At 41.1% G+C, this 25,090-nt stretch overlaps 1 protein-coding gene across 4 annotated transcripts in view; it reads right to left on the minus strand.

The window, feature by feature from the left end:
- The window catches only part of pax5 (paired box 5), a 45,803-nt gene that overhangs the window by 7,958 nt on the left and 12,755 nt on the right, over window positions 1-25,090 (minus strand). For 2 of the 4 annotated variants that reach the window (XM_055221505.1, XM_055221512.1), the window contains exons 3-8: window positions 23,657-23,854; window positions 23,026-23,087; window positions 21,276-21,401; window positions 12,140-12,240; window positions 5,560-5,692; window positions 472-573 (exon numbers count right to left, since the gene is read on the minus strand). In XM_055221505.1, the coding sequence (XP_055077480.1) occupies window positions 472-573; window positions 5,560-5,692; window positions 12,140-12,240; window positions 21,276-21,401; window positions 23,026-23,087; window positions 23,657-23,854 (722 nt within the window). Of the gene's footprint in view, window positions 1-471; window positions 574-5,559; window positions 5,693-12,055; window positions 12,241-21,275; window positions 21,402-23,025; window positions 23,088-23,656; window positions 23,855-25,090 lie in introns of all 4 variants that reach the window. The other 2 variants (XM_055221499.1, XM_055221495.1) reach the window with 1 other exon arrangement.

A 25,090-nucleotide genomic window follows, 5' to 3' on the forward strand; every position in this document is an offset into this window, starting at 1 on the left:
AGGCCCCTAGAGGTCTCTAAAAGAGGTCCAAACTACAACACTAGAATTATATTATATTGAAAGGATGGCATGGTAACTGCTTCTAGATTTTTTATTTATTTTTTGCTTTTTAACATATATAATAACACACTATAGCATCTTTATCAACCATAAAACAATGATATTTTTCCTTATAAGTCACTAACTTCTCAGGTAGGTACCTGTGTATCATAGTAAAGGGGGGTCACTGGGGAAAAGTTGCAAACCTCTGATGCACATGGAAACAGATTAAACCATTGGCTTCTTGCTCCAACTGAACGCAAAATTACTCCTGACAAGAAAATCCTGTAAAACCAACTAGCCAAAGATTTCAAAAGCTCTTGTATTTGGCACGTACATATACCAGTATGTCTTATCCAAAGCCTAGTAGACTGAACTGAACAAACAGTAGAGTAATTTGGTGATTATCAAACGTGTTCTGTATGTACTTACCAGCTACCATGCCCGTGAGCGAAGGGGTGGAGTAGCTGCCCTGCCCAGTGGGAGGGACATGAGGAGGGTAGCCTGGTAGAGTTGTGCTGGCTAAATCGCGACCTGTAATGACAACAATACGTGATGCTCATTGCTGTTGGCCAGTCAGGCTGCTTTTCTATTCACATTGAAACAAGTGACTATAATTACACAGAAAAGCATATAATGTTGCCAAATTTTAAAAAAGACAACTCTCTCTCAACCAAGACAACTCTCTTCATGTTGTGTTGGCTACATTGCAAACACGGCGAAAATACATATTTAACCATCACAGAGACTTACAAAGACATTTAATGAGGCAAAAATACCACTTAGTTCAGATTTATTTTTATTTATTTTTTTATTTCAGCTGTAAGTAAATATTTTTGGCTGTTAATAGCATTGCTCAGATGTGACATGAAAAAGGGGAAGGTGGGAATTAATTATACTGTAATGATCTGATATTTTGTGTTTAGCTCAGAGTCGACACCTTTTGTATGTGACGCTTGGTTGCTATGCTAACAAGTTAATGTGAAGGTTTTATTGGTCAGTCACTGGTCTGTTTTGGAGACCTTACACTGTACATACAAGCTAACCCGCTAGCCACCGCGTCCCAAATAGGAAGTGAGCATGGACGCGCTTCTGGCTCCATCGACTTTAGCTCCGAACATTTTTGTATTAACCCACTTCATATAATGCTTTTTATTTTTGCAATTGTGTCCGTAAATAAAGATATAAACATTAATAACAGACAAACCAGGCGCCTTCTTTCCCTGAGGTCTCTCCCGCTAGCGTTAGCAACTGGTTTGATTGACAGCGTTGCTATGTGCCCGCTCCCTGTTAAATCAGCGGTACGAGCTGGAAGAGGTGTTACTTTCAACAGCCTCGCTCCGGATTGGCTCTTTGGTTGCTATGATACTCGCGGTCAGAATTCCAAATATGGAAATTGGCTCAAAATTCCCCCAAATAACTGCTAGCCTCGATGAGCTTCATTTGACTGGAGCTATGACGCTATGAGTGACGTCACATTCTCTTAGTCCACTTCTTTATACAGTCTATTATGAGATTGTTGTTGTTTTGCTCTTGTTTTGTCATGGGTTACAGCCTGCAGTGGTGCTCGTGTACAGAAAATAAACCATTTCCTCTTCTGTTCAAGTGCTTAAAGTTTGACACAAAGCACAGACATAACCCAAATAGTAAATAATAATAGTATAGCACTTAATCATGCTATAACACATTGTTTACATTCTCTTTGTTTCCATCCCGTAGCACCATTCACTAGTAGCCATGGCCCCCTCCCTCGGCCTGTCACTCGCAGGATAGGATCTATAACTGCATTAGACTACATGACAGTATGTCGGCCCAAATCATTTCTCTGTGTTTGCACGTAGTCGACACTGGGAGTGCGGTGAGAGCGAGCCCACCATTCATCATCATCACAGCCCCTCCTCTTCCTCCACCCGTCCTGCGCACCCAACATTTATCATCATCATAAACACCTCACATGCTAACACCATCAATCCCATTCACTTCCCCTCCGCTTAACCACCGCTAACTAACTGCTAGCCAGAGGAAGAGGGGAAGGGACAACAACAACCCAAGAAAACGGGAAAAAAACAGGGAAATGTAGTTTTAATATTACCAGAATTTGCAAATTAATGGAGGCTGTGTTCATTAATTTGCACTGGGGAAATTAAATCATTGGTGCATGTCAACTGGTGCTCGATATTCACTTAGCATTAAGGTAATTTGCAGAGCTTTAATTTAGGTGTAATTTTGATTAAATCATAGAATTTTCTAACACATCGTTGTTCTGTGTAACCGTAAAACCAGGTAAGTGCAAAAACCTTCAGTGTATGTGTCCTGATAGAAAAATATATGAGAAAATGCGGACTGCTGCCACTGGTTAGATATTCAGGACATTTTCAGGAGTAAATGTGTTATCTAATGAACAACCAAACATTGTGACAACCCAACGCTTTTGTGGCTCTATTTTTCAATTTAATAAGTGAGTGAATACAGTGCATATTTTTATATTATTACCACAATATTTTGCCCCATTTGGACTGTTCTTATGAATTTATCTGGGCTTGGAACCAAAACAATGGCATAATTTCTGATATCATGTGGCTACAAAATGCTTATTAAAGTAGACCTATTATGCAAAATCTAATTTTTAGATCTTTTAACCATTTTATACTTGTTTCCTTCTCATTTATCCTTTTGAAACTGTTTTTGGAGTGATTTGTGCATCTTTGAGTAATCTTTAATCACGTATTTTCAAGATCAATCCCCGTTTTCACCACCACCGGCATATTTTTCTTAATTGATGATACATGCAGGATTCAACAGCATCTTATAGTCATTTTGGTACAGATGGAAAAAAAAAAAAAATTATCCATTGGAGGCGCTACCAGTTCCATGACCCTTTGTTTTGATGACATTTACAGTGACATCAGCTCCCATTGGTCACCGCACTTTTCTAACGCAGAATCAGTGGACTTATTTCGTTTATTATGTCGTTTTAGATGAATATTGCGATTTAAAATGTGCAAATTCTAACATAATGATCCACGGGTGTCGTAGATTATAACTATACAGCAGACACAAGCACAGTAGGTCCGCTTTAAGTAATGTGGAAGTATAAACGGATACATGTTAAATATTCCAAACCTCTCAAGTGTGTTAATATTTCATCTTAATTTATTCAAGCAATTTTCCACATATTCCCATGCTCTTGCCATGGCAGTGCATTTGTTTGCTCCCTCCCCGCTCCTCTGTCCTCTCCGCTGTCTCGACGTAGTAAAGTTTTTCTCAGTGTTTGACGCGACAGCCAGGCATTAGCGCAGACGGTCTACTCATCCGCTCAGGGTCAGTGCACAGGGCAAGAGGAGCGGGAGGAGAGGGAAGAGAGGGAGGAGAGGGAGGAGCGGGAGGAGAGGGAGGAGAGGGTGGACCGCAGCTCAGATGGACTCTCCACTGCCCAACTTAGAGGGGCCAGACAGGGCCACATCCTCCGAGGTGCGTGTGTGTTTGCGAAAATGTACGGCGGTTGTGTTGATGTGTCTGTTTTCTACTGCTTTGCCGTAGAGGTCAAGCAGCCGGTACAAGTCTCCTCTGAACGGCTACAGATGAACATGGTTTGTGCCTCTCATATTCTGTCTATCTATCCACTGAATCCAACACAAGTCAGACATAAGGGAGACTGGGGTTTTACAGAGCCACACTGCGCACACTGGTTGTACTATTACGTTTACATGTTATAAAAGATTAAAACTTAGCTTGGATTGTATTTTTAAAGATTAAGCTAAAACAGATAATGACCTGTATTGAGGAAAAAGCAAATTGGAAAGGGAGAATTGTCTACAAACTATTCACAAGGGATTCTTTTGGAGTGGAGTTCTAGTGGAGAGTGTCCTAAATCCATAATGAGTTAACTGCCGCACTTAAGACGAAGATGTCACACGAGACGATCCACGTAAAGAAAGGTTAAAATGTACAATTGAAATATAAAGACCTCAAGGCTTCAGTAATGCTGTGTGAAACATGCAGACATCTGATCCCCTAGAGGGAGCTCTATTCTGAGACCAAGTCAGGAAACAAAATGCATGCATAATATTCCAAAGGTGTGCGCATATGTGTTTGCATGCATAAGCTGAAATGGAAATTTTATCTGCCTCTCCCCCCTTTTCCTCACGTCTCTGTTGCTCCTTCTCTCCATTTCTGCACTCGTTTGAAGCAGGTAATATTCCTCAGTGGGTTGGAAGGCCAGGAGAAAGAGCCCATTCCCTGATATCCCAAAATCCCAGCTCTATGATTCCCCTCATTACAGATGGGAACGTTAAAGGCTTGTCCAAGTGCTCCCCGGTCTACTCTTAATTAAGCAGCGTCTCTCCCACTGCTCCTGAATACAGCCTGACTTCTGCTCCATCCCTCCGCTGCACCTCTCCATCTTTGCTCTGGGCTTTCTGTCTCTCCAGGGGGACACTGAGCTCTTTAAACAGGTTGAATACTTTGAATAGTTATGTTCATTTACAGTCAGAAAGGACAGAAATGAGAGCGTTTCCTTTTTTTTCTCTATAATATTAAGTGGTTCAAATTTGAATAAAGCGACGTGAGCTCAGAGTGAAATGGGTTAGAGCATCAGCAGGTCTAATTTTAGAGGTTTGAACATGCAAAAGTGTTTGGACAGATATATACACAGGCATTATTTGCATCAAAATGTAAAAATAAAAACATGTTATTCTCATGGTAAGTAAATTATGGCTTTTCCCCCAGAAAGTAGGTTGCAAAATCAGAAATGAAACAAAACACGTTGTTTTTATCTAATTATTAAACATTTGATCTTTTGTGAAATTAGAAGAAAGAGCCAGGTTAATCAGTAAACGCTTTGGGACGAGAGCTGGGGTGGTCCACATGTGCGTTTTTGTCTAGTTGCCAAAATATTGTGCATATGACTTTGTGAGAATTTAACCAGTTAGATGGACGAAAATGCCTACTTCCTCCTTACACCATTTGAAAAGGAGGTAATGCAACTTTAAATCTTTTGCAAAATATAACAAAATTACTCTAGAGTACATTTGTTTTTAGCAGGGACACATCCAGACATTTTTGGTTGGAGGAGCTAAAGAGGTGGTAAGGTCTTCAATATGGATACTCACTGGAAAAGTTAATTTAAAGCCTTTTAACAATGGAGCACACCACCTCCTACCATGTTTTCTTCACTGTTTTTATCAGTTTAAATGTAGTTATCCCCTGTAGATATTTATTAAACCTAATATGACATTCTTTTTTTAAATTATAGTCTCATTTTGAAGGCTCTGTGGCTGCCGTTTGAACATTGCATGCGCTATAAAAGTGGGGGAAAATCTTTGGGGGAAATATGGAGATGCATTTGCCATTCTAGGGGAGGCTAGTGTCCCCTCACGCCCCCTTCCTGGCGCCGCCCCTGCTCTGTAGCCTTTGGTGATTTATCCAGAGTAATACAAACCCATATTCTCTATATGTTCTTATAGTTCAACGGATAAACACAATTCCTTGTTCGATATAAGTAACGTATGGCTTCCTTACCTGGCACTAGTGAGTAAGACTGAGGACCAGAAACGCCAGCTCCCAAGTCGGCTCCTGCGCCCGGATTGGCCAAACTGCTCTTCATCTCATCCAGCCCACCAGCGAGCGAGGCCATGGCCGAGTAATCTGACGTCTGGAATCAACAACAACACATCAACAAATATAACATTTTCTAGTACTACATAAATATACAGTTGTTCCTTACAGCTAAGATCAATCTGAGTACATCTCCAGCATGTAGCTACGTCTCCCCTATACACACACACACACACACACCCACACACACACACACACACACTGAGCTGCACACAGAGAGTTATTGATCTGTTTACAAAGACAGGGATTTACTGTACAACCAAGTCCAACAGTCTATAACCACAGGATCAACTTGCTCTTTCTCTTCATCTCTCCTCATCCACACTCACACACGAACCAGCACGGACACACACGCACACACACACCCCCCCCCCACACACACACACACACTTTGTACCATATACCACACTACAACAGCGTCACACAGATCACAGCTAACACAAAGCCTCGTCTCCCCAGATACCCACAACAATAACAACCGCGATCATCTCCGCACACCAACATAGTGTCCGACGCCCTGGACGCACACGTGAACATGGCCTAGATTTCGGTCAAAGAAAAAATTTGACAAAGAGATGTTGTTGAATCGATTAGGATTGTAAAAAAAAAAAAAAGTACACAAAGACACTGTATACCATCATACTTCATCAAAAAGCAGGTAAGGTGGGGGGTGTACAGTAAATCGAGCCAAAAAGGAAGGGTTGAGGTTTAAGGAAAAAGTGGACTGAGGGCTGGACTGGTTTTGGAACTACTCTACGGACTTTGGTTGTATTCCATAAAACCTATTTTGAAGAACTTTGAACAACATAATCAAATACTAATCCATACTAAAACTATCTGTGTAAACCCTCAGTCGTCCAGGTCTGATCCATGACAAAAGACGAAGTTCAAATCTGTAAACTGGACAAATCAGTGAAGACATTTCTTTGTCCAGATGACAGATTTGAACTTCGTCTTTTGGTACATACTAAAAGTAGTATCGAAACCAGACACTCATTTGGGTATCAACACTGAAAAAGGGACTGGACCTGTCTTGAATCGGTTTAAAATGAATGGTTGATTTATTTCACAACTATTTCAAGAACACAGGTAACATTAAACAAACTATCATGGCAACTATCAACCCAAAACCTGCACAATGTCGTGAACTTAGTCAAACGTAAAGTCCGTACATGTTCAAAATCACCTCAGGTCTGCTCAAGTTTTACCAAGCCTGCAGATATATGTGTCAAAATGGAGGCTTAAGTAAAACCGACTGTCCCCTGCCTCCTTAAACGCAGATAAATGAATGGATAGTCTAGTCACCTGTGTGTGACCCCATCTCTCCATCAGTGACCATCGATCCTTATCAGCAGCGATGTGTGTGTGAGCTGCAGAGTATGGTGATTTAGAGAGGGGCCACTGACACTGATGACCAGATGATTCAATATTAAATACAGCAGTGTTTCAGGGCCACAGAGAGCTACTATTTATTTATTTAGTTAGTTAATTAGTTAGTTAGTTGGGTAAATGGGACTTTAAAGGGATATATGAACAGTTAATTTTATGGGCATAGACAGCTACAATAATTGAATCCATTGCATGAGAACAGTAACATGGATAGAACTATAAACAATAGACACTTTAAGGTTAAACTGATTCGTATTTCAAAATAAAACCCATACATATTGTTTATAATATCTCATGAAAACAGAATCTCATCAGAAGAGTACGAATTTTACTGTCCTTATTTAGCTCAGGCAAAAAACGATGTATTTACGGACCCTTTAAAACTAGTGTCCTGAGATTTTTATTTTATTTTTTTTTCAATTCTGTGCATTAAGTGCCCGCTTTTACCCCCTGAGCCTGTACATGTTGGAGCTGACCTGTAAGTTAGGTGCGTTTGTGCTCACTGACCTCTTAAACACCCCTGCGTTCGTCAGCACACAACACAACCACTGGACTGTGACCTGCCAAATAACAGCTTTACTCCCTACTACACACATCTCTGTCTGCCTCTTAAGATTTCTAACACATTTTAACTCCTTTTTCTCTCTCTTGTCTCACCCTTTCACTTCATAACGGTAGTTTTATTTCCTTGCTGCCTCTCGCCCCCCCCCCCCCCACCCCCACCCCCCACCCCCCGTAGTTACCCCCCTGTCTTATTGTAATGGTGTTTAATGTGTCCGTGTTTCCATGTAGATACGGGGGTATGAAGAGAGGGGGGGGGGGGACGGGCGGCGGGGGCTGACACAAGAAGGGGTGTGTGGCTGTAATTGGCCATGATGAAGTTTGGCCAGTGGGGTGACAGGCCCGCTAAGGAAGATGGATCACTCTCATTCGCCCCCGTAAATGTTGTCAATTCCACCGTTCATACAGCGCCATCAACCCTCATCAAAAAGCGGGTGGGGTGGGTGGGGGGGGGTGTATGTCGGGCCAAAAGGAAGGGTTGGGGTTTGAGGGAAAAGACTGGGGGACTGGGGGCGGTTCTGGGCTGGACTGGTTTTGGAACAGCTCTATGGGCTTTGGTTGTATTCCATCAAACATCCATGCAAGAACTTTGAACATCATAGTCAAATACTTTTCAGGTTTGGTTCCTTGATTTGGGAAAACGTTCTACAGCTTTTTTATGGTTCTTTAAAGGTCCTATACTACACAAAACTGATTCTTGTGAACTTTAAGCCATGTTATAATGTTGTTACCCCCTCAAAAACATACCTGGAGTTGTGTTTTGTTTCATTCACACATGTTCAAGCAACACTTTATTATTAGTCTGTCTACATCTCCAAAGCTCAAAATGCTCTGTTCCACCTCGTGATGTCATGTAGTGGTAGTTTTCACATTAACACCTACTTTTTACCTTTAGTTCAGTAGAGATCGGCAATTCCAGAGCTGAAATCATCCGAAATGAATCTACTGAAGGTGTATGAAGGTTAAAAACACAGCGGAGCACTTCCTGTATTACCGGATGACATCACAAGGTGGAACACAGTGTCAGAACTCAGTCTAAATGTGCAGTGTTTCTGTGTTAAACATGTGTGAATGAAACAAAACACAACTCCAGGTCTGTTTGTGATGACGAAACAACATTATAACATCAGAAAAGACACATTTTCATCTTGGGGAACATTGTTTATCACATTAAACCTAAAAAGTCATTAAACCAAAGACCGTTTACAGATCATTTCAGCTTAAACACTTGCAAAAGGAGAGCTGCTGATTGAAAAGAAAGCGTGGATTGCTTTGATTCTGGATACATAGTCATTAAAGTTGTCTAACACAGTCAAACTAAAACAATGGCCAAATCGTCTGTATTGTCTGCACACGGCGCTCTCTCTCCACACACAGCAGATAGGTACAGTGCCTCTGAGATGGAAGTGTAATGGTTTGGTCAAAATCTCACATCAATAACAGATGAGCCCTAATCGGCCCTGGACTCACACACACACATACACAAACACACACACGCACACACACACACACCCACCCATGTGCATATGCTCTGTCAACCCACGCTATTTGCATAATAGTATTTCCCCTTTTCTCCATTCTCCAATAGCTTCTGATTTCTCCATCTCTCTCTGGCATTGTCTTGTGTCGACCCTGATAGAAAAAGGCTGGACCATAAACAAACAAATCCCTCAGAGGCCCTCGAACTGAGACAGCCACTGTGGGGAAACAATTAATCTGTGCTTAGAAAGAGCCTGGGAGCAGCGGCCAGCGTCTACTTCAGTGGAAATCTCTTAAATGTTTATTTTAAAAAAACATTTAAGGAGTAACACATAATATGGTGTAAGATTATTTTTAAATACATTTGCACTGCTTGGTTTGCCTACAGCACCAGGATTGCTAAAATTTCAACTGATCAACTCACAATTTACAAGTTTAAGAAGTCAATTTTTATTATTTTTTTATCATTGTCAGCTGCATTGTAAAACTCTTTAATAAATGCATTACAACTTGGATCAATTAAATATAAATACATACTCTTTAAATCACTTCTAGGCTTATTTACTGTGATAAAACTCCTGCGTGCATTTGGACCCAGGGGCAGCCCAGATGGGTGGGGTCTCTGCTGGAGCCCTGATTTATCACCTGAGTAATAGGAAGTGATTGAAGGGAAATTCAAATGAACTCTGTTGGACAGGCACCCACATGCACACTCCCATGTGCACACACATTAATAGCAGGGCTTAATAGAGTAGAGTGAAAGGGGGAGAGATGAGATCAAATGATGGCTTGTTAGCAAGAAAGGAAAAGGTTTGAGCAGGACAGAGCTTCAGTAACTACTGCAGACAGATAAAATACGATTTGGCTGCATGAGAGACAAGAGCAATTTTATCCTATTTGGTAAAGAAACTGAGAGACTTGTGATGCAGAAGTTGAACAAATGTGTTTTTGGGTAGAAGATCTGCAGGTTTAAATATTATATGTAATAGCTAATTATCATGCCCATATGGTTTGTTATTATTTCCTTTATATACTACAATCTGGAGAGAAAAATAAAGTAATCAGAACTTTATGTTATCATATGTTAGCATAGGCCCCGTTCAAATGTTTTATCAGTAAATGTAAAAGACTCTTGAATTATAGTTAATTACAAATGCATATTCCAATAGCAATGTCTTAAGTGCAGCCCTATACTCTTTTAATACAAGGTTAAATATGTCTCACTAATGTCATTGTATATTTTTGTCCCATAAGCATTCCTCAACAAGCCCCCACCACCGCCGCAAACATCACACTTTCCACGAGCGTCCGTCACAACACAGCATGACCCTCCTTGACCAGCTCCCCCGCACACACACACGCTCACACATCCACACCTCCGCCGCGCACAAAGAGGCCGGGCCAGGGCTGTCAGAGTGTCAACATTAAGGATATGACTGTCAATCAAGCCCTCTGAGAAACGCAGGGGGCGGGGGGGTGATCAACTAGACAGGAGCGCGGTTCAAGACAGATAGTGATGTACGTGTGTGTGTGTGTGTGTGTGCGTGCGTGTGTGTGTGTGTGCCTCTTTATAATCACAATGCCATCACTAAAGCCATTTTGACCCAGGGGTGACCCAAGACTTAATGCGTCCCCTATCCTAGCGCCTGACCCCAGCGGCTTGACCGGGCTCACGGAGGACACTGACCTGGGAATCATGCGCATTATAGTCCTGAGTCATACCAGTCTATAGAGGGACTCGCGCTGCTCCCTAACCGACCTCTCGCCCTCACCCCACTCCACTCCCAGTGTCAGTCAGAGCCCATTTCAATAGCCTAAAAAGCCCAAATCTGCCCTATAGGTCTAAGGCTGCAACCTACTTGTGCTGCTATGTACTTCGACACAGCTAATGTTTTTGTCCTTTTGGCCTTGACTTTGACTGAGTAAATAAACAAGAAAAGGCAGATCTTCAAAGCTTTTCTAACCAGCATTTTAAGACAGAATATTTTTACCTAATTATTGACTAGAGGGCTGCAGATTAGAAGATATCTGAGAAGCAGTGGCAAGAATACAAATGCATTGTTTTGGTTTTGTTATTCAGTGGACTCCTTGCACCTGTCTATTCCACTCAGATTTACATTATAGAGAATACAAAGGGCAGGAGGTCATTTTAGCTACAGCTACAAAAACACACAGCATATCTCTGCATAGTCTCACGTTCAAACACGAAAAAACACATTCCCAAGATGCATCAGCATGCGGACAGCTCTGGGGGTGTCCCTGAGCAGCAGGAAGTGAGGTCATAATGAAGCGCCGGGTCAATATGCTCATTAACCCCTGGAGTGTGTCTCGATTATAGGAACATCAATAGGCCACTCCTGACTGGTTCTTCACAAGTCTAACCAGTCGGGAGCAAAAAAAACAAACACTCCAACGCTAATGATTATGTAGTTGTGATTCAATACATGCAGTACTTCAGAATGTGAGCTTTGAAGGCGCAATACTGGTAGATTTTTGCACTTTAAAGGTCCTATATTAAGCAAAACTGACTCCTGTGAAACAAAACACAACTCCAGGTATGTTTGTGATGAGGAAACAACATTAGAACATTGTGTTTTTTGTGTTTTGTTTCATTTGCATCTGTTCATTTGGTCATTTATATTGTCTAAAACTGCATATTGAAAGCTCAAAACGTTCTCAGACAAACTTATAAAAGCAAAACATAGCAACATATTATTTATCAGCTGTATGTGAGTGACATGGCCTAGCAAGGCATAGCAGGCAGGGCAGGCTTTGAGCGTCAGAAGAAGCAGAAAACCAATCGAAAGCTGGAGCTGCAATTGCTTAAGCTCGGAAACATCAGCAAAAAGATAACATTTAATTCGTATTTTAACCCTACTCTGACACACACTCTTTTTTTAAATAATCCACAGTAGGCTGACTCCACTCCCTGAAGCCCTAGCCTGGACCCTGCACAGTACTATGCCCTTACCTTGCCATAGTCTGGGCCCACATACAGCTCGGGACAGGCCTGCATTGGACTGGACATCTGTCTGTCAAACAGGCGATCCAATACCTCGATCTGCTGCGGCGAGAATAGCTCCCCTCTCATCTGTTTTCGGAGGAAGTCCCGCCCACTGTGGCCGTGCCCATTGGCCAGCGGCGACTCCTGCATACCTGCGCAAAGATAAGAGGCGCATTAGACGGGACATTTGATAGAGAAATTCATTGAGAGTTACTATAGCCAAAAAAGATTGAGTTGATGAGGTAATTCAGGGATAGAACTCTGCTGGACTGGTGCTATACAAATGCAATCTATTACTTCACATATGACCCCTTTCACTGCTCTGCCCATCTAGAGACACAAATATATATTTCTTGGCTCTCCTTATTGTCTGTGAGCTCCTGTATCCTGCAGTTATTGCAAGGCTGAGGGACAAAACGAGACAATTACAAGAACCCTGAAGAGTCGTGCCCCACACATGATTAGAAAAAAAAGATAAAGAGAAAGGGGGGATGAGGGAGAAAATCCCCTGCTATGGGCTCAATTCATTGGGCAAACCGCTGCCGAGAGTCCATTTTAGTCCTGGGGTCACTGTGTGTTTGGGTTTGGTGAGAAGGTGCGCTTGGTGCTGGGGAGAGTGATATGACAGGCAGGTGCGGTGGGGGCTGGGGGATCAAATCTCTATTACCATTTTGCTTCTGAGTCATCTGCCGCTCAGACAAGTCCAATGTGATGAAGCAAAAAGAGAGCGTGGTATGTGGAATGGCTTTTGTACAGGTATGTCTTTTATAGGTCTCTTAAAGCAGGTTTTTATATAGAATACATACAGTAATGTTGAGTTCTTGTTACAAAAAGGCATGGTTACGTTGCATTTTTCATTCACTTTTTAACCACTGCTGCCCTGAGGCTCGCAGACAAAAACGCAAAAGCACATTCTGCGACCACCAGCGACCACTTAAAACTCCACATGCAGTCTGAGACAAATCATGCACAGGCTGGACTTGGGATCGAACCTTCAACCTACTACCTGAGCCACTGATGGATAGGCCTGGCACGATAATTCCAAGCTGGAAACGATCATTTTTTTAGGGTCAATATTTAGTGTAGGTGCTTTTTCTTTGTATTAACGGAGATTTTTAATAATTTTTCTGCACTAGAGCTTCTTCTGACTCAGATAAATTTTTGATTCTGCTATTTATTCATATTTTGGGGGGATAATCACGCTTAGGATTAGAATTGTTTATCGTCTATATTTTCCTCAGCAATATGTCGTTGGTTTAGTTTGGACATGTAAAGCGGAGGATTGAGTTAAGTTGAGCTCAAAGTTCTCGGGCAGAATAATCAGAAAAGAGGAGATTAATCGATGAAACCAAATAGAAAAGAGTCGGGGGAAGATTGGCAGTAGCACAAATGGTTTTTTTTTACCCACAAACTGAAAAGATGCTTGCTCCTTGTGCCATTGTACATTACATACTATGTCGTTGCGTAATTCGACCAAGATCTTTTCGAGTAGCAGTATCGAGGCACCACAGATATCCCCAACAGTATCTCGCTATGAGCAACTCAACAAAACTCCCCATTCCTCCCCGGTCCAAAAAACCTCTTTCAACCTTCTCTCACAAACACTCCTATTCGATCGTAATCTCTCCCCTCTGGTCCGTAGCCCCTCGCGTACACCGCCGCCTTCAGAGTGCAGTCAGTGTATGGAGCTGGTCCCCGGTGACAGACCAATCAGGGTGGAGATAAAGCTCATATGATGCTTTAGCCTGGTAACCCACTGCGACCCATTTAATCCCACTGGCCAGTCCCCATCATGGAATTCAATTGATCAATCATGTAGCTCTGATGGCACCATTTCAGCTAGCTTATTGCTTTCTGCTGTCACTCTGCCGTCTCGCACATAAACACCACCTGAGATAGTCGCCAACATGCGCACACTGTATTCTCACCATAAGAAGGGGGGGGCATTAACATATTAAAATGATCCGTGTCCATTTCGGTGGTGTGTTTGAGGGTGTTGCCGGGTGGAAGCTTGATATCCGGTCTCATTGTATTAGCGGATGGGTGAAGAAACTCATTGGCGTGACGGGTTAAATCCCATTCACACAGCAGCCTCTATCTGTGTGCGGCGGTCTCAGAAGGGAAGCGCTAGTCTTGCCTCTTTTTTAGAGCAGAACAAAACAAACAATGACGCCTTATTGTTCTGGCCTCTCTGCCTTTTGCCACTCTCTTCCGGCTCCTCTGTCTATCTCCTTAACTCGTTTTCAAATTCCTCTCGCTCTCTCTTTTCTCTTTGATACTGGTCCCTCATTACTATTTGCAGGTATCCCACTATTCAAGGACAGTCGCGTTTAAAATGGAAATACCCGGCATAATAATATTGATTTTCATTTTTGACTTTTAGCATTTTTACTTATTTAGAGGTGAAAGATTTAAAACTGCTCAAAAGTTGCCTTGAAATGTATCTTTGGGGGAAACTGATTTAAGATATTCTGAAAGGATTAAGTTGTATTGGCTCAAATAGTTTATGATTTTGCGCAGGAATCAAGTGTAAACAAATGTAGGTTGGGTTCGGAAGGGCATCTGGTATGAAACACAAGCCCAAACACATAAAAAAGGAGCGTGAGTTTGACAATTTAGGAGGAAAATTGAATGTTTTTAGGTTAAATGTTGCTGGTCAACGCCAAAACAGTGGTGGCATACATCCAGATCTGACCACGTACAATATTTAAGCAGTAAATTCAAGTTTTATATGACAACATGGGATTTTCAGGTGTAATATCTGGCTCTGTGCTGTCTTTTTTTACACTGACGTAACACAGAATCATTGTAAAAACGCACACTGGTTCTGGATTAAAGCAGACACACAATATAAACTGAATGTTTTTAGAAAATGGCGTATTTGAGGGGCGAGATATGTTGTTTTAGACGTATGTACCATATGTTTACAGATGTTTCATGCACATACACCAAACAGTTACTCTTACTTAACACCAGCCTGTCCAGGGACGACAGATGGAATGAGTATTTTTGCTATAACCTGGAAACAAGCATCTTTTTCTTTTTTTTACCTGTTTTTGTGTTGTTGTGCACTGTCCCTGTCCAAATAAAAGCAGACCATACAATACCATACAATACATTAACTACAGAAGCAGAGTGTTGCATAATGGGGCTGGTTGAGCGATGTGATGGAAGGTCTTTTGACACGTATTGGTCAGCCTCTGTCATGCTCTGAGTGACAAGTGGATTCGACCAATCACGTTGAAATGTGAACACTCCGAAATCGTTTTGTTAACTCTTAAAGACAATATATCGCCTTTGTGAGTTGCTGTCAAACCGAAATTGCGATAAGCTCGAAGAAAATGTTGATATGAATTAGTTTGAGTTGTTCGTAAGCAGACTATAATCACACTTTTTACACTTGACACTGTTAGGGCCCTCACGCACACACCAGTCTGACCCCACACAAGGCCCCGCGCCAGTGTCCCGGATGGATTCACTGATCAAAGTTATTTTTTTGAGGGCAGGGGGGGTTAAACAGAGGAAGCTGGGGTGAAGGACAGAGCCCCCCGTGTTCTTGTTCTTCTTCTTTATGTGTTATACCCAGCACTGAGACCCTTTATCTCCCAGAGTCACAGTGGATGCACAGGGGGGGTGAAGGGTCAGCTTTGTGAGTAAATGTAACTGATACTATTACTCATCGCGCGATTTCTGACTCAAACGCGGGTTTAAAACGAGAGTAAGTCCGAGAGTCGTTTTGAGTCACGACCACCTGGCCTGACGCTGTTTGAGGTGACGCACACACACACACACACACACACATAAACATATCTATTCTCCAGAGTTCAGATAATAGGTTAAGACACAAAAGTCCCCTCACGGCCCCACGAGTCAAGTTCTCCCATTCAATCCAATTCATCGTGATTCAAACCCGGTCACCCCCTCACTTCCCTTCACTTTGGCTGGGGTCAAAGGTCACCACAGGGCTTTACCCCCGCACAATCCTGCATATACACACACACATATGCTACGGAGCCGCCTTCCTGTGTTCCCATCTCTTCGGCAGCTGCCATTTTATCAGTTACAGCAAAATTCAAAGCTTTTTTTTTTTCCCCCAACGTGCACACATTGTCTTGGAAATGAAAAAGGGAGATATGATCAAGATGTTAAGAAAACGTTAATGCAGCTTTTGGTGTCAACGTACTTTGATTCAAACTACCGTAGAGAGAAAGTGTTTTTTATCACGCAATTCTAATACAAAATGTAATGTACAAAAAGAAAACAAAACAAAAAAACACTTCAGAATAAACCAACATCACATATTCACAATTGTATCACGAGTGTATAAAGGCTGATTTTTATTTGATAACAGACTAGACATGTCACGATAACACAATTTGAAGTCCGGTATATTGCTAAAAAAGACGATGAACGATAATGTTGAAACTACTTAATGCCACTGAAACAATAACCAAGAACCCCAAAAACGATTCTAAATATACTTTATCGTAAAAACTACTTTAAATAAACAGCAGAAAGCAACACTTAAGTACTTAATTTGTATCTATAATGTTAACAGAAGTTATTTATTCAACCTTCTATAGCTCAAATCTTATCGCAGTCCAGAAAAATAAGCACAATTTCTCAACTATTACAAAGAAAAAGTACCACAGTAAATATTGATCCCCCAAAAATAATAGTTCCATTTGTCATGCACTCAACGATAAGTCGATATAGTCGTTATCGTGACAGGCCTAGTGCCAACTTTTCTGGCAGTACTTCAGTTTTGTTTCTTATTTAGAGAAATTTCAGTAAATGTCTGTTACACACTCGACATATTTACAGTGTTGACTATTAAATTATGTGTATTTTATAAACTGAATGTGCATGTTGAGGTTTTATAAAGAAATACTGATGTAAAAATGTGTTTCTTCCTTTTAAAACACTGATATTTCATAGAATATCATGGACATTATATTGATTACTGCATGTATCAGCACATTATGACATTATTATTGTGTATTGTGTATGAAATCATGAAAAGCATGTGATTCAGACACACACCTGGAGTAAGAATTTTGTCATGACGTCAATCGGATGATTATACGGAGCATTTGAGAAAAGAGATGAACTGTTTTTGGATGTTTTGCTGTAAATATACATGCTTTTAGTATTATTATTATTATTATTATTTAATTATAGAGCTAAAAAACCTTTTGGTTGGTTCGTTTTGTGCATTTGGTTAAAATCTAACTTGTTTTCAACTTATTGTCAGTGACTTTTTGATGCAGTTATTGTCATGAATAGAATGAATTTATACATTTATATTTTGTTCAACTGAAAACGAAGCTTAAACACAGCATTTTATTTATGTTCTAATGTATGACAGGGGTGGGATTTAATAAGTTTTCTTCTTCCCACTCCTTTTTGAGCTTAAATAAGAAAAAAATATGTGAAATGTGCATTAAGTGTATTGGATACATGTGTTCATAAATCAGCTCGAAATAAATTAATTATATGAATGTTAATGTGTGGGGTGCTGCCGTTTATATTTTTGCCGTTTATAATTTTTTTTATATGTAACCATATAACTTTAAATCTGTCAATAACATTGTAGTACTTAACAAAACTATATTTTTGCATCAAACATGGGACGATACTCCATTTGGTGTCAATATTTATTAAAGTTGCTGACAGTTTAAATTGTAATGGATATGAATATTTATCATTTTAATATTATGAATAGGTTTGATATTTAAACAACTGTTAGAGAATTGTACTTTGTTATAAGTGAAAACAACAGTGATCAGGGAGAGAACAAGCAAAACTGGATATGCCGGTGTCACAATCGCAATTTAATAATCTGGTAACAAACTTTTATCCACACACCTGCTCCTGTTTTTAATGTTTTATGGACTTAAATCCAAGCTCCAAACGGTTCTGTTTAGCTGTGCATAACATGACTGAAACATTTTAACTCTACACTCTTCTCTTTTAATGTCAATTTTAAGATGATTATTTGTGATTTTTTTTTACATTTTGATTAGTTGTATTGTGATTTTAATGTCTTTCTTATATCGTAAAACACTTTGAATTACTTTGTGCTATACAAATAAACTTGCCTTACCTTGTATACTTGTTTGTTTTGTTTATTTTTCTGCTTGTATTGTATTTTAAACAGGGCACCCGTGAAAAAGAGCCCTCAAGTGCTCAAATTGGGCTCCCCTGTATAAATAAGGATAAAGAAAGAAAGATAGAAAGGCAGAAGTAGAAGTTTGTTGTGCACATTCTGATGATATAACAGTGATTATCTTTGTTCGCAACTATCACAATTATATAAAAAGTGTCTTAAGGACAATTATTGCTTCCTGTTTTTTTATCCTGATATTGTCCCATCGCTAATGCAGATAAATCCCACTATACCTCAAGCACGTCTCCTCCTTGTGCGTCTGCATGTTGTCACACCGAAGCCTGCGATTGTGTGACTGTGTGCGAGTGTGTGTGCGAGTGTGTGCGAGTGTGTGCGAGCCTCGTGCTGCTGTGTAATGTATGTCTGTGTCTGTCCATGTTGGTGCATGCTGTTCTCCCTGTTGCCCCTCGCTGTGTGTGTGTCATTATCCAGTGGGGGCTGCTCTAATGGAAGCTGTGATTAGCAATGCTGTTAATTAGACCACCGAGCCGGGCGTGCGGACCTCTGCCACAGAAAACTACACACACACACACACGCACGCACACACACGGAGGGAAGTGATGCAGGGGCCAACGTGATGCTTCAGCCGGGCAGCGTAAGTGCAACAGAGGTCTGGATATTTATCTTCAAACACAAAGGCAGCACTAGTGAAACGACTAGCAGATCGCACATGTACTGAACAAAGGCAAACAATGATGCGGCTAATTGCTTATACTTGAATTGCAGATAGGGCAACACAGTTATAGCCATACACTACATGGATAACAGTTTGTGCCGCTACATTTGTACAATTACATATGATAAAAACATTACTGCAAATACTACAGAGTCTCCAAGGCAGCAAGTGTAATGCCCCTGTCTCCCAGAAGGTGACTCGTAATCACAAAACTTAAAATACAGTATTATCTGGAACCTACTTTGACCAAATGTCAGAATGAAATGGGGATTAGCGATGCAAAAACATGGAAAAAGGGAGACTGTGCTGAACCTGACTAAAATTATGTGGAGTTTAATCTTTAGTAGAGCACAAGCTAATGTCGCCAGAGCTGTGTCAGCAGTTTGTATTTATTTATTCATTATTGTAAGTTCAGAATGTGTTTTCCTACATAGTAATGTAATTGGACAGTCCATAGAGGCCGTCACTTATTTAGTTACACAGGAGGAAGAAAAAACCCCAAACTGTTTTGTGTTGTTTGGTAAATTGTTGTGCAGTTGTGTAGTTTTGAGAATAGAAGGTAGGATATTCTTTTTGACTATGACTACAACAGCAATCACTATAATGCAGGGCTAATAAACTCATTTTCACAAAGGGCCACATCAACAAAATGGTTGTTCTCAAAGGGCAAGATGTAACTAACTGTAAGATAAATGTCACTAAATGTCACCAAATTTAATGTAAATGCAATAATATAATAAATGCAACTACTTTTTAATCTTGTTAATTAACCGTTTCTATATTTATTGCTTATTCAAGTTACAAATATTGCATATGGATTTGCATAGACATGAAAAAATAGCTCCTTAACTGTGTATCTAATGATAAACTGACATTTTAAGACAGTCATACCTTTTAATTTCCTTTGTCGCGGGCCACATAAAATGACGTGGCGGGCCGCATTTGGCCCAAGAGCCTTGAGTTTGACACGTGCTACAATGCATTGCCTTTGTACAACTCTGACAAGTTAAAGTGTTAAAATAATATCAGAAAACTTTTTAAACTCATGTCATCTTTGTTATTTTGTTTATTGGTCGATTTCCCGGAAAAGTCCAAGTCCAGCCTTCACCTGAGCCTCTTCTCCCGTGTTCTCCTTCCAGTTCTGGAGCGTTACCATATTCCTCATCAGGAACGCCGCCTTTGTGTGTCTTTCCGAGTGCGTGCGATAGCCCCCAGCGGCGCTCTGTCACCCCCCCCTCTTGCTCCGACATCTGGTCCTGTCTCATTTACGGTAGGAGAATGTCGGTGTGATGGCTTTTTAATGCCACTGACAGCGCCTCGTACACTCCCGCGCACCAGCATGCTCCCCTCGATTAACATGCAGGCTGCATCGATCCACTATGACAGCATATATGATCAATAGTGCATGCATAAACCGCCTCCTCAGCTAGATCTGGATGTTAGTAAACAAAAAGGTGGTGCGGAATGGAGATGTTTGGGTTAGAAAGTCCCATGATGCAACACTTAGATCTGACATTGATTCTCAGGTGTGGACACTACAGAGAAGTTGTTGAGTGTGTCGTTCTCTTGATGTACAGTGAAAACAGAAACTACAGGTTTTGGTTTGTTTGCGTTATAGTTTCAATAAGGCAGATGTAATGAACTCTCAGTATTTATCACAGTTTACAGTTGTTATGTGGAGAGTTTATTTGCAAAAATAGATACGTGCCATTTGAAAAAAGTCATCGGAAGTTTGTAGTTTACTCTAAAACCCAAATCTGTTTTACTGCTATAAATAAACTTCCATTCCTTCTTGATAAAATGCGCTGTAGATTACTGTCATTGCTAGTATCTTTAGAAGACAGCAACACAAAAAAAACAACACTATTTAGCAGTTTTTTCCAAAGGGAGATATCTGTTTTTGCTCTTGAACTTTTCATGTTTCTTTACGCTGGACTTAATTTGCGGAATTTTGCATGATCCCAGCTGAATTGCAACCACAAATTTGTAAGATATCACACTCAAAATACTCAAATGCTACTTGCCCGGAGATATTTGAATAAACTTAATTCAAAACAGGATATATTTAGGCCTTTGATGAGTGAGTTACGAAATGTTTTAATGGGATAAGCGTTTGCGTACAGGACGGTGAACAGTTCAAGCCTCACTTGCTGCTGTATTTCTGAACTCTTCACCCATATACCCAGTAAAAGAGTTAGAAAACATCTGGAAAACAACTGAAATCCATGTTGCATCTGAAACCTTCTGTTTTTCAAGTGTAGGTGTTAGTATAATTTCATCTGAGTGGTCGGATCACTGGACAGCGTAAAAAAAATCACAGAGAATCAGATTTGTTGTCCTACCTTCATCTCTCTTCCTCTTGCCCACATCCGTTGCCGAACTGATACCCAGAATCCCACTGATGGAGTAGGAGGAGCCTGCTGAGTCGCTGGTCACTGCGGAGACCTGGGTGGCAGCTACAGATGTCCCTGCGGGAGAGAAGTTAAAACCAGTGTGATAAATGAGTAAAACCAATGCTAGTATCTAAAACACAGTGCAGAGTCATGCATTTTCAGGCTCACTTAAGATGGCTCTTGGGTTAAATGGGATTGACACTGTTGTTCTAGCCAAAGATAGCATGAATAGATGACAGAAATCTATGTCATTGTGTGCAAAATTACCATTAATCCTCATTTTATTGATTCCTGGAAGTCTTAGATTCTTAGTCAGAGGAATTTGCCAGATTAAAACTTGAATTTCCCTCGCGTTGTTGATAGCAGTATGGTTTTAATCAGCACGTGTTAATAAGGTGTTTTAAAGTCATACGTCTTCCCTAATCTCCAAACAAGTGGATTTTAATCTTCTTCTTTTTTTTTACAGACAACTTTAAAAAGAAAGAGAAAAAGGACAAAGACCAGGCAAGACTGTAGTATGTGTGAGAGTATTTGTACTGCTCTAATCTTTCCCCCTGAAGGAGACAAGTTGGTTTATGGGCAACACAGCGACATCCTCGTCATCGCTTCAGTGACACACACACAACATGGAGTCAGTCACTTTCTGGTCTCTTATCTGCGCCCCTGTAAGCGGACGGTGGGGCTGAGTGACAGTATGGTATCCCAGGAGGGACAAGAAAGGTGCAGAGACAGACATCCTAATCCACACTCCCAGCAGACCCCGCAAACACACACACACACACGCACACACAAAACAGGGTCTAAATAAAAATAGACAAACTGGCAGGATCAAGGTCCCTTCTAGCCACATGTGCTAACAACAAGGGGGCTATAATGAATGCAGATCCCTCCTTTTTCTCCAACACTTGATTTAGCACTTCAATTATCTGATTTTCTTTTCTCTTTCTTTTTTTTAATCTGGAACGCAACGCTTTTATTCGGCAAATCCAAATGTTCAATTTTCCGCCCGGGAGTGGGACCATTTATCTGTGTAATCTCGGTGTGTCGATGTGCGTCTAGGTGCAGCTAGGTGTGTGCGCGAAAGAGGCAAGTAGCGCTGCGTGTGAAATTAATTTAGATTAATAGACAATGCATGATTATGAAGATACGAGAGACAGGGAATCCACTTTGGGGCGGAGAGGGAGATTGACTGCGCTGTGTAATGTATGTGCAAGTCTATAGTAAGAAATACGGTAATAGATATATGGCTTTGGGAGACTTTAATCCAACACAATCTGATATCTGGAGTTGTGCATTGTAAATTTGCATAATAATAAAGAGACCGGATTCTTGACATGATGTCACACGAGCACTGGCATTTAGATGTGTGGCGTTACCAGAATAAAATCAACAGGGTAATTTAAAGCAAACTGTAAATGAATTGTGAGTTTATTCATCGGGGAAACGTGTCAATATTGGTACAGAGCATCTCCACAATATAATGCAAATAAGTGGGGATGTTTGATGCATAAACATGGTAAAGATCTTGCCATCTCTGATCTCATGCTTCTCAGGTTAAGCTTATGGTATTGTTAAGTTTGATGGAATTAGAAAGTCCTAGCAACGTATTGAACTATAACTGTATTTGATCTACTACTGTCTATTTTACTGTTCAGGCTCTGCTCCCACTGAACTGTGTATCTTTGCAGCCAGCACTTACCTAAGTTGTGAGCCGCCACTGAGCCAGTTTGGCCCGGCTGCTGAACCTTAGTCCGAATGATCCTGGCGGAGAGAGGAGAGAGCAGATATTAGCGAGGATCCGGGTGACACAGGAACATGAGCGTTGTGGGAACAGCCCTGTATATGTGCCAGCCTGTGTATGTGTGTGTGTTTGTGTGTGTGAAGTGGCTGAGGCAGGCTGACATGGCAGAGGGGCCTCACACTTCCTGCTTGGCTGCTCATGCAAACCCTATTCCTCCTCTCTCCATCCTTTCTTTTCCTCTCCTCCCCTGCTCACCCTCTGCTACTCCGGACCTTTTTTTTTTTTTTTTTTTTTCCTGCAAAACGTGGCCCTTTCATATGATGCTTATTCCCTTCCTTGCTCCAACACACCTTACGTTCCTTTTGTTCACCTATTTTGCCCCCTCTCTCTCTCTTATTACACCATCCCTCCGTCCTCGCTCTGCGCTCTGGGGGAAAGGCTTGTCATTGTACTACTGTGTTGAACCACTGAGGTGCAGCCACTTCATACATATGGAGGTCTCTTAGCTGGTCACTATTCCGCACGCATATGAAACAGTATATCCTACCTCCACCCTGGATACCTGTTGCTATCTGTGCTAAAGCATCACCTGTTGATGGAGCTGACGCTGGGGACGCTGTCATTGTCACACACTCTCTCGGCGAGCAGCCTGTCCCGGATCTCCCAGGCAAACATGGTGGGGTTTTGGCGTTTGTAATCGGCTATTTTGTCGACCACTTTGGGTGTAGCAACCTTTGGTTTGGAGCCCCCGATAACGCCGGGGCGGATGCTGCCTGTCTCATAGTACCTGCAGTAAAAAAGATTCAAAAACAGAGTCAAACAGATGCTTTTGCTGTTATTTGCAGTCAGGTATGTAAGGTATATGTAGTAAAAAGCATGGCACGTCATAATCCATCTCTCTCCAGTTACACAAGCACAAATTCAACTCATTTTTGTTCATTTGTGGCTTAAAATTGGCTCAAATCCAAGATAAGTGTTGGTGTTGGATGAACTTTTAAGACTCAATTAACTGCTTTTCAAATGGTTTTTTGTATTTATAGATTTTAAACACATAAAAAACACATTAAAAGCAGGAACAATGTTGACTTTTTACAGCTGATTAAAGTCATTTTTGCAACATTTAAAACTACAAAATCTCTGGCCTAAAACAAACCTTAAAAAAACGACAAACGACACTCTCCTCTTCATCAAGTTCACTACACAATAACTAAACTACTTTCATCGTTTTGTCCTTAACGTTGTTGTTATTTTCTCCAGAGTGACGTAAAGAAAGAGTAACTCAGATCTTCACACAGATACTGAAGTGTCCACCATGGCTATTTCATGAATGTATTTGCATGCGCAGGGGGCACAGGGGGCAGGGGGAACAGCAAATGTGCTACAAAGCTTGGAAAAAAAAAAAATGGGGGGATGCGGAGTGCGGATGCAAGCTGTCAGTCAGTCTTAAACCTGCTGCTCTGCCTGTTTTCCCTTCTCATTCTCTCCCTTCCACTGTATGCTAGAGTAATCCCTTCCCTCTAGATGTGTGTTCTGTAAACGCAATGCCACATTTTCTTGTCTTCCCCGTTTCTATTCTGCTCATTTTAAGCATTTGATATTTTTTTCATAAGAACCTCTCGCGAAAAATACTACCGAAATGGATTTAAATTATTCACGGGCAAATCATCAGTGAATAAAGTGGTTATTGATAGCACACATGGAGAATTCAAGTTGGTGTTTTTCCTTTTTTCTTTCTTTTTTTTTTTTTTGTTCTGTTGGCACCACAGAGACACAGAAGAGGATAAAACAAACGCATCCCACCAACACCACCCTCTCCACTTACTCTCCCCCCTCCTCCTCGCAGTAACGCTTCAGTGAGTTGAACGTCCAGGACAGGGGAGAGAGAGAGAGATACAGAGGCAAAGAGAGAAAAGGAAAAAAGAGAGAGAGACCAAAGGGAGAACAATGAGCAACACATTTTTTGATATAGCTACGGGTCGCTACCGGCTAATCCTTCCCCCTTTTTCTGTCCCCACAAAATGGT

The sequence above is a fragment of the Periophthalmus magnuspinnatus genome, chromosome 1 (assembly GCF_009829125.3).
Source record: "Periophthalmus magnuspinnatus isolate fPerMag1 chromosome 1, fPerMag1.2.pri, whole genome shotgun sequence".
Taxonomy (NCBI): Eukaryota; Metazoa; Chordata; class Actinopteri; order Gobiiformes; family Gobiidae; genus Periophthalmus; species Periophthalmus magnuspinnatus.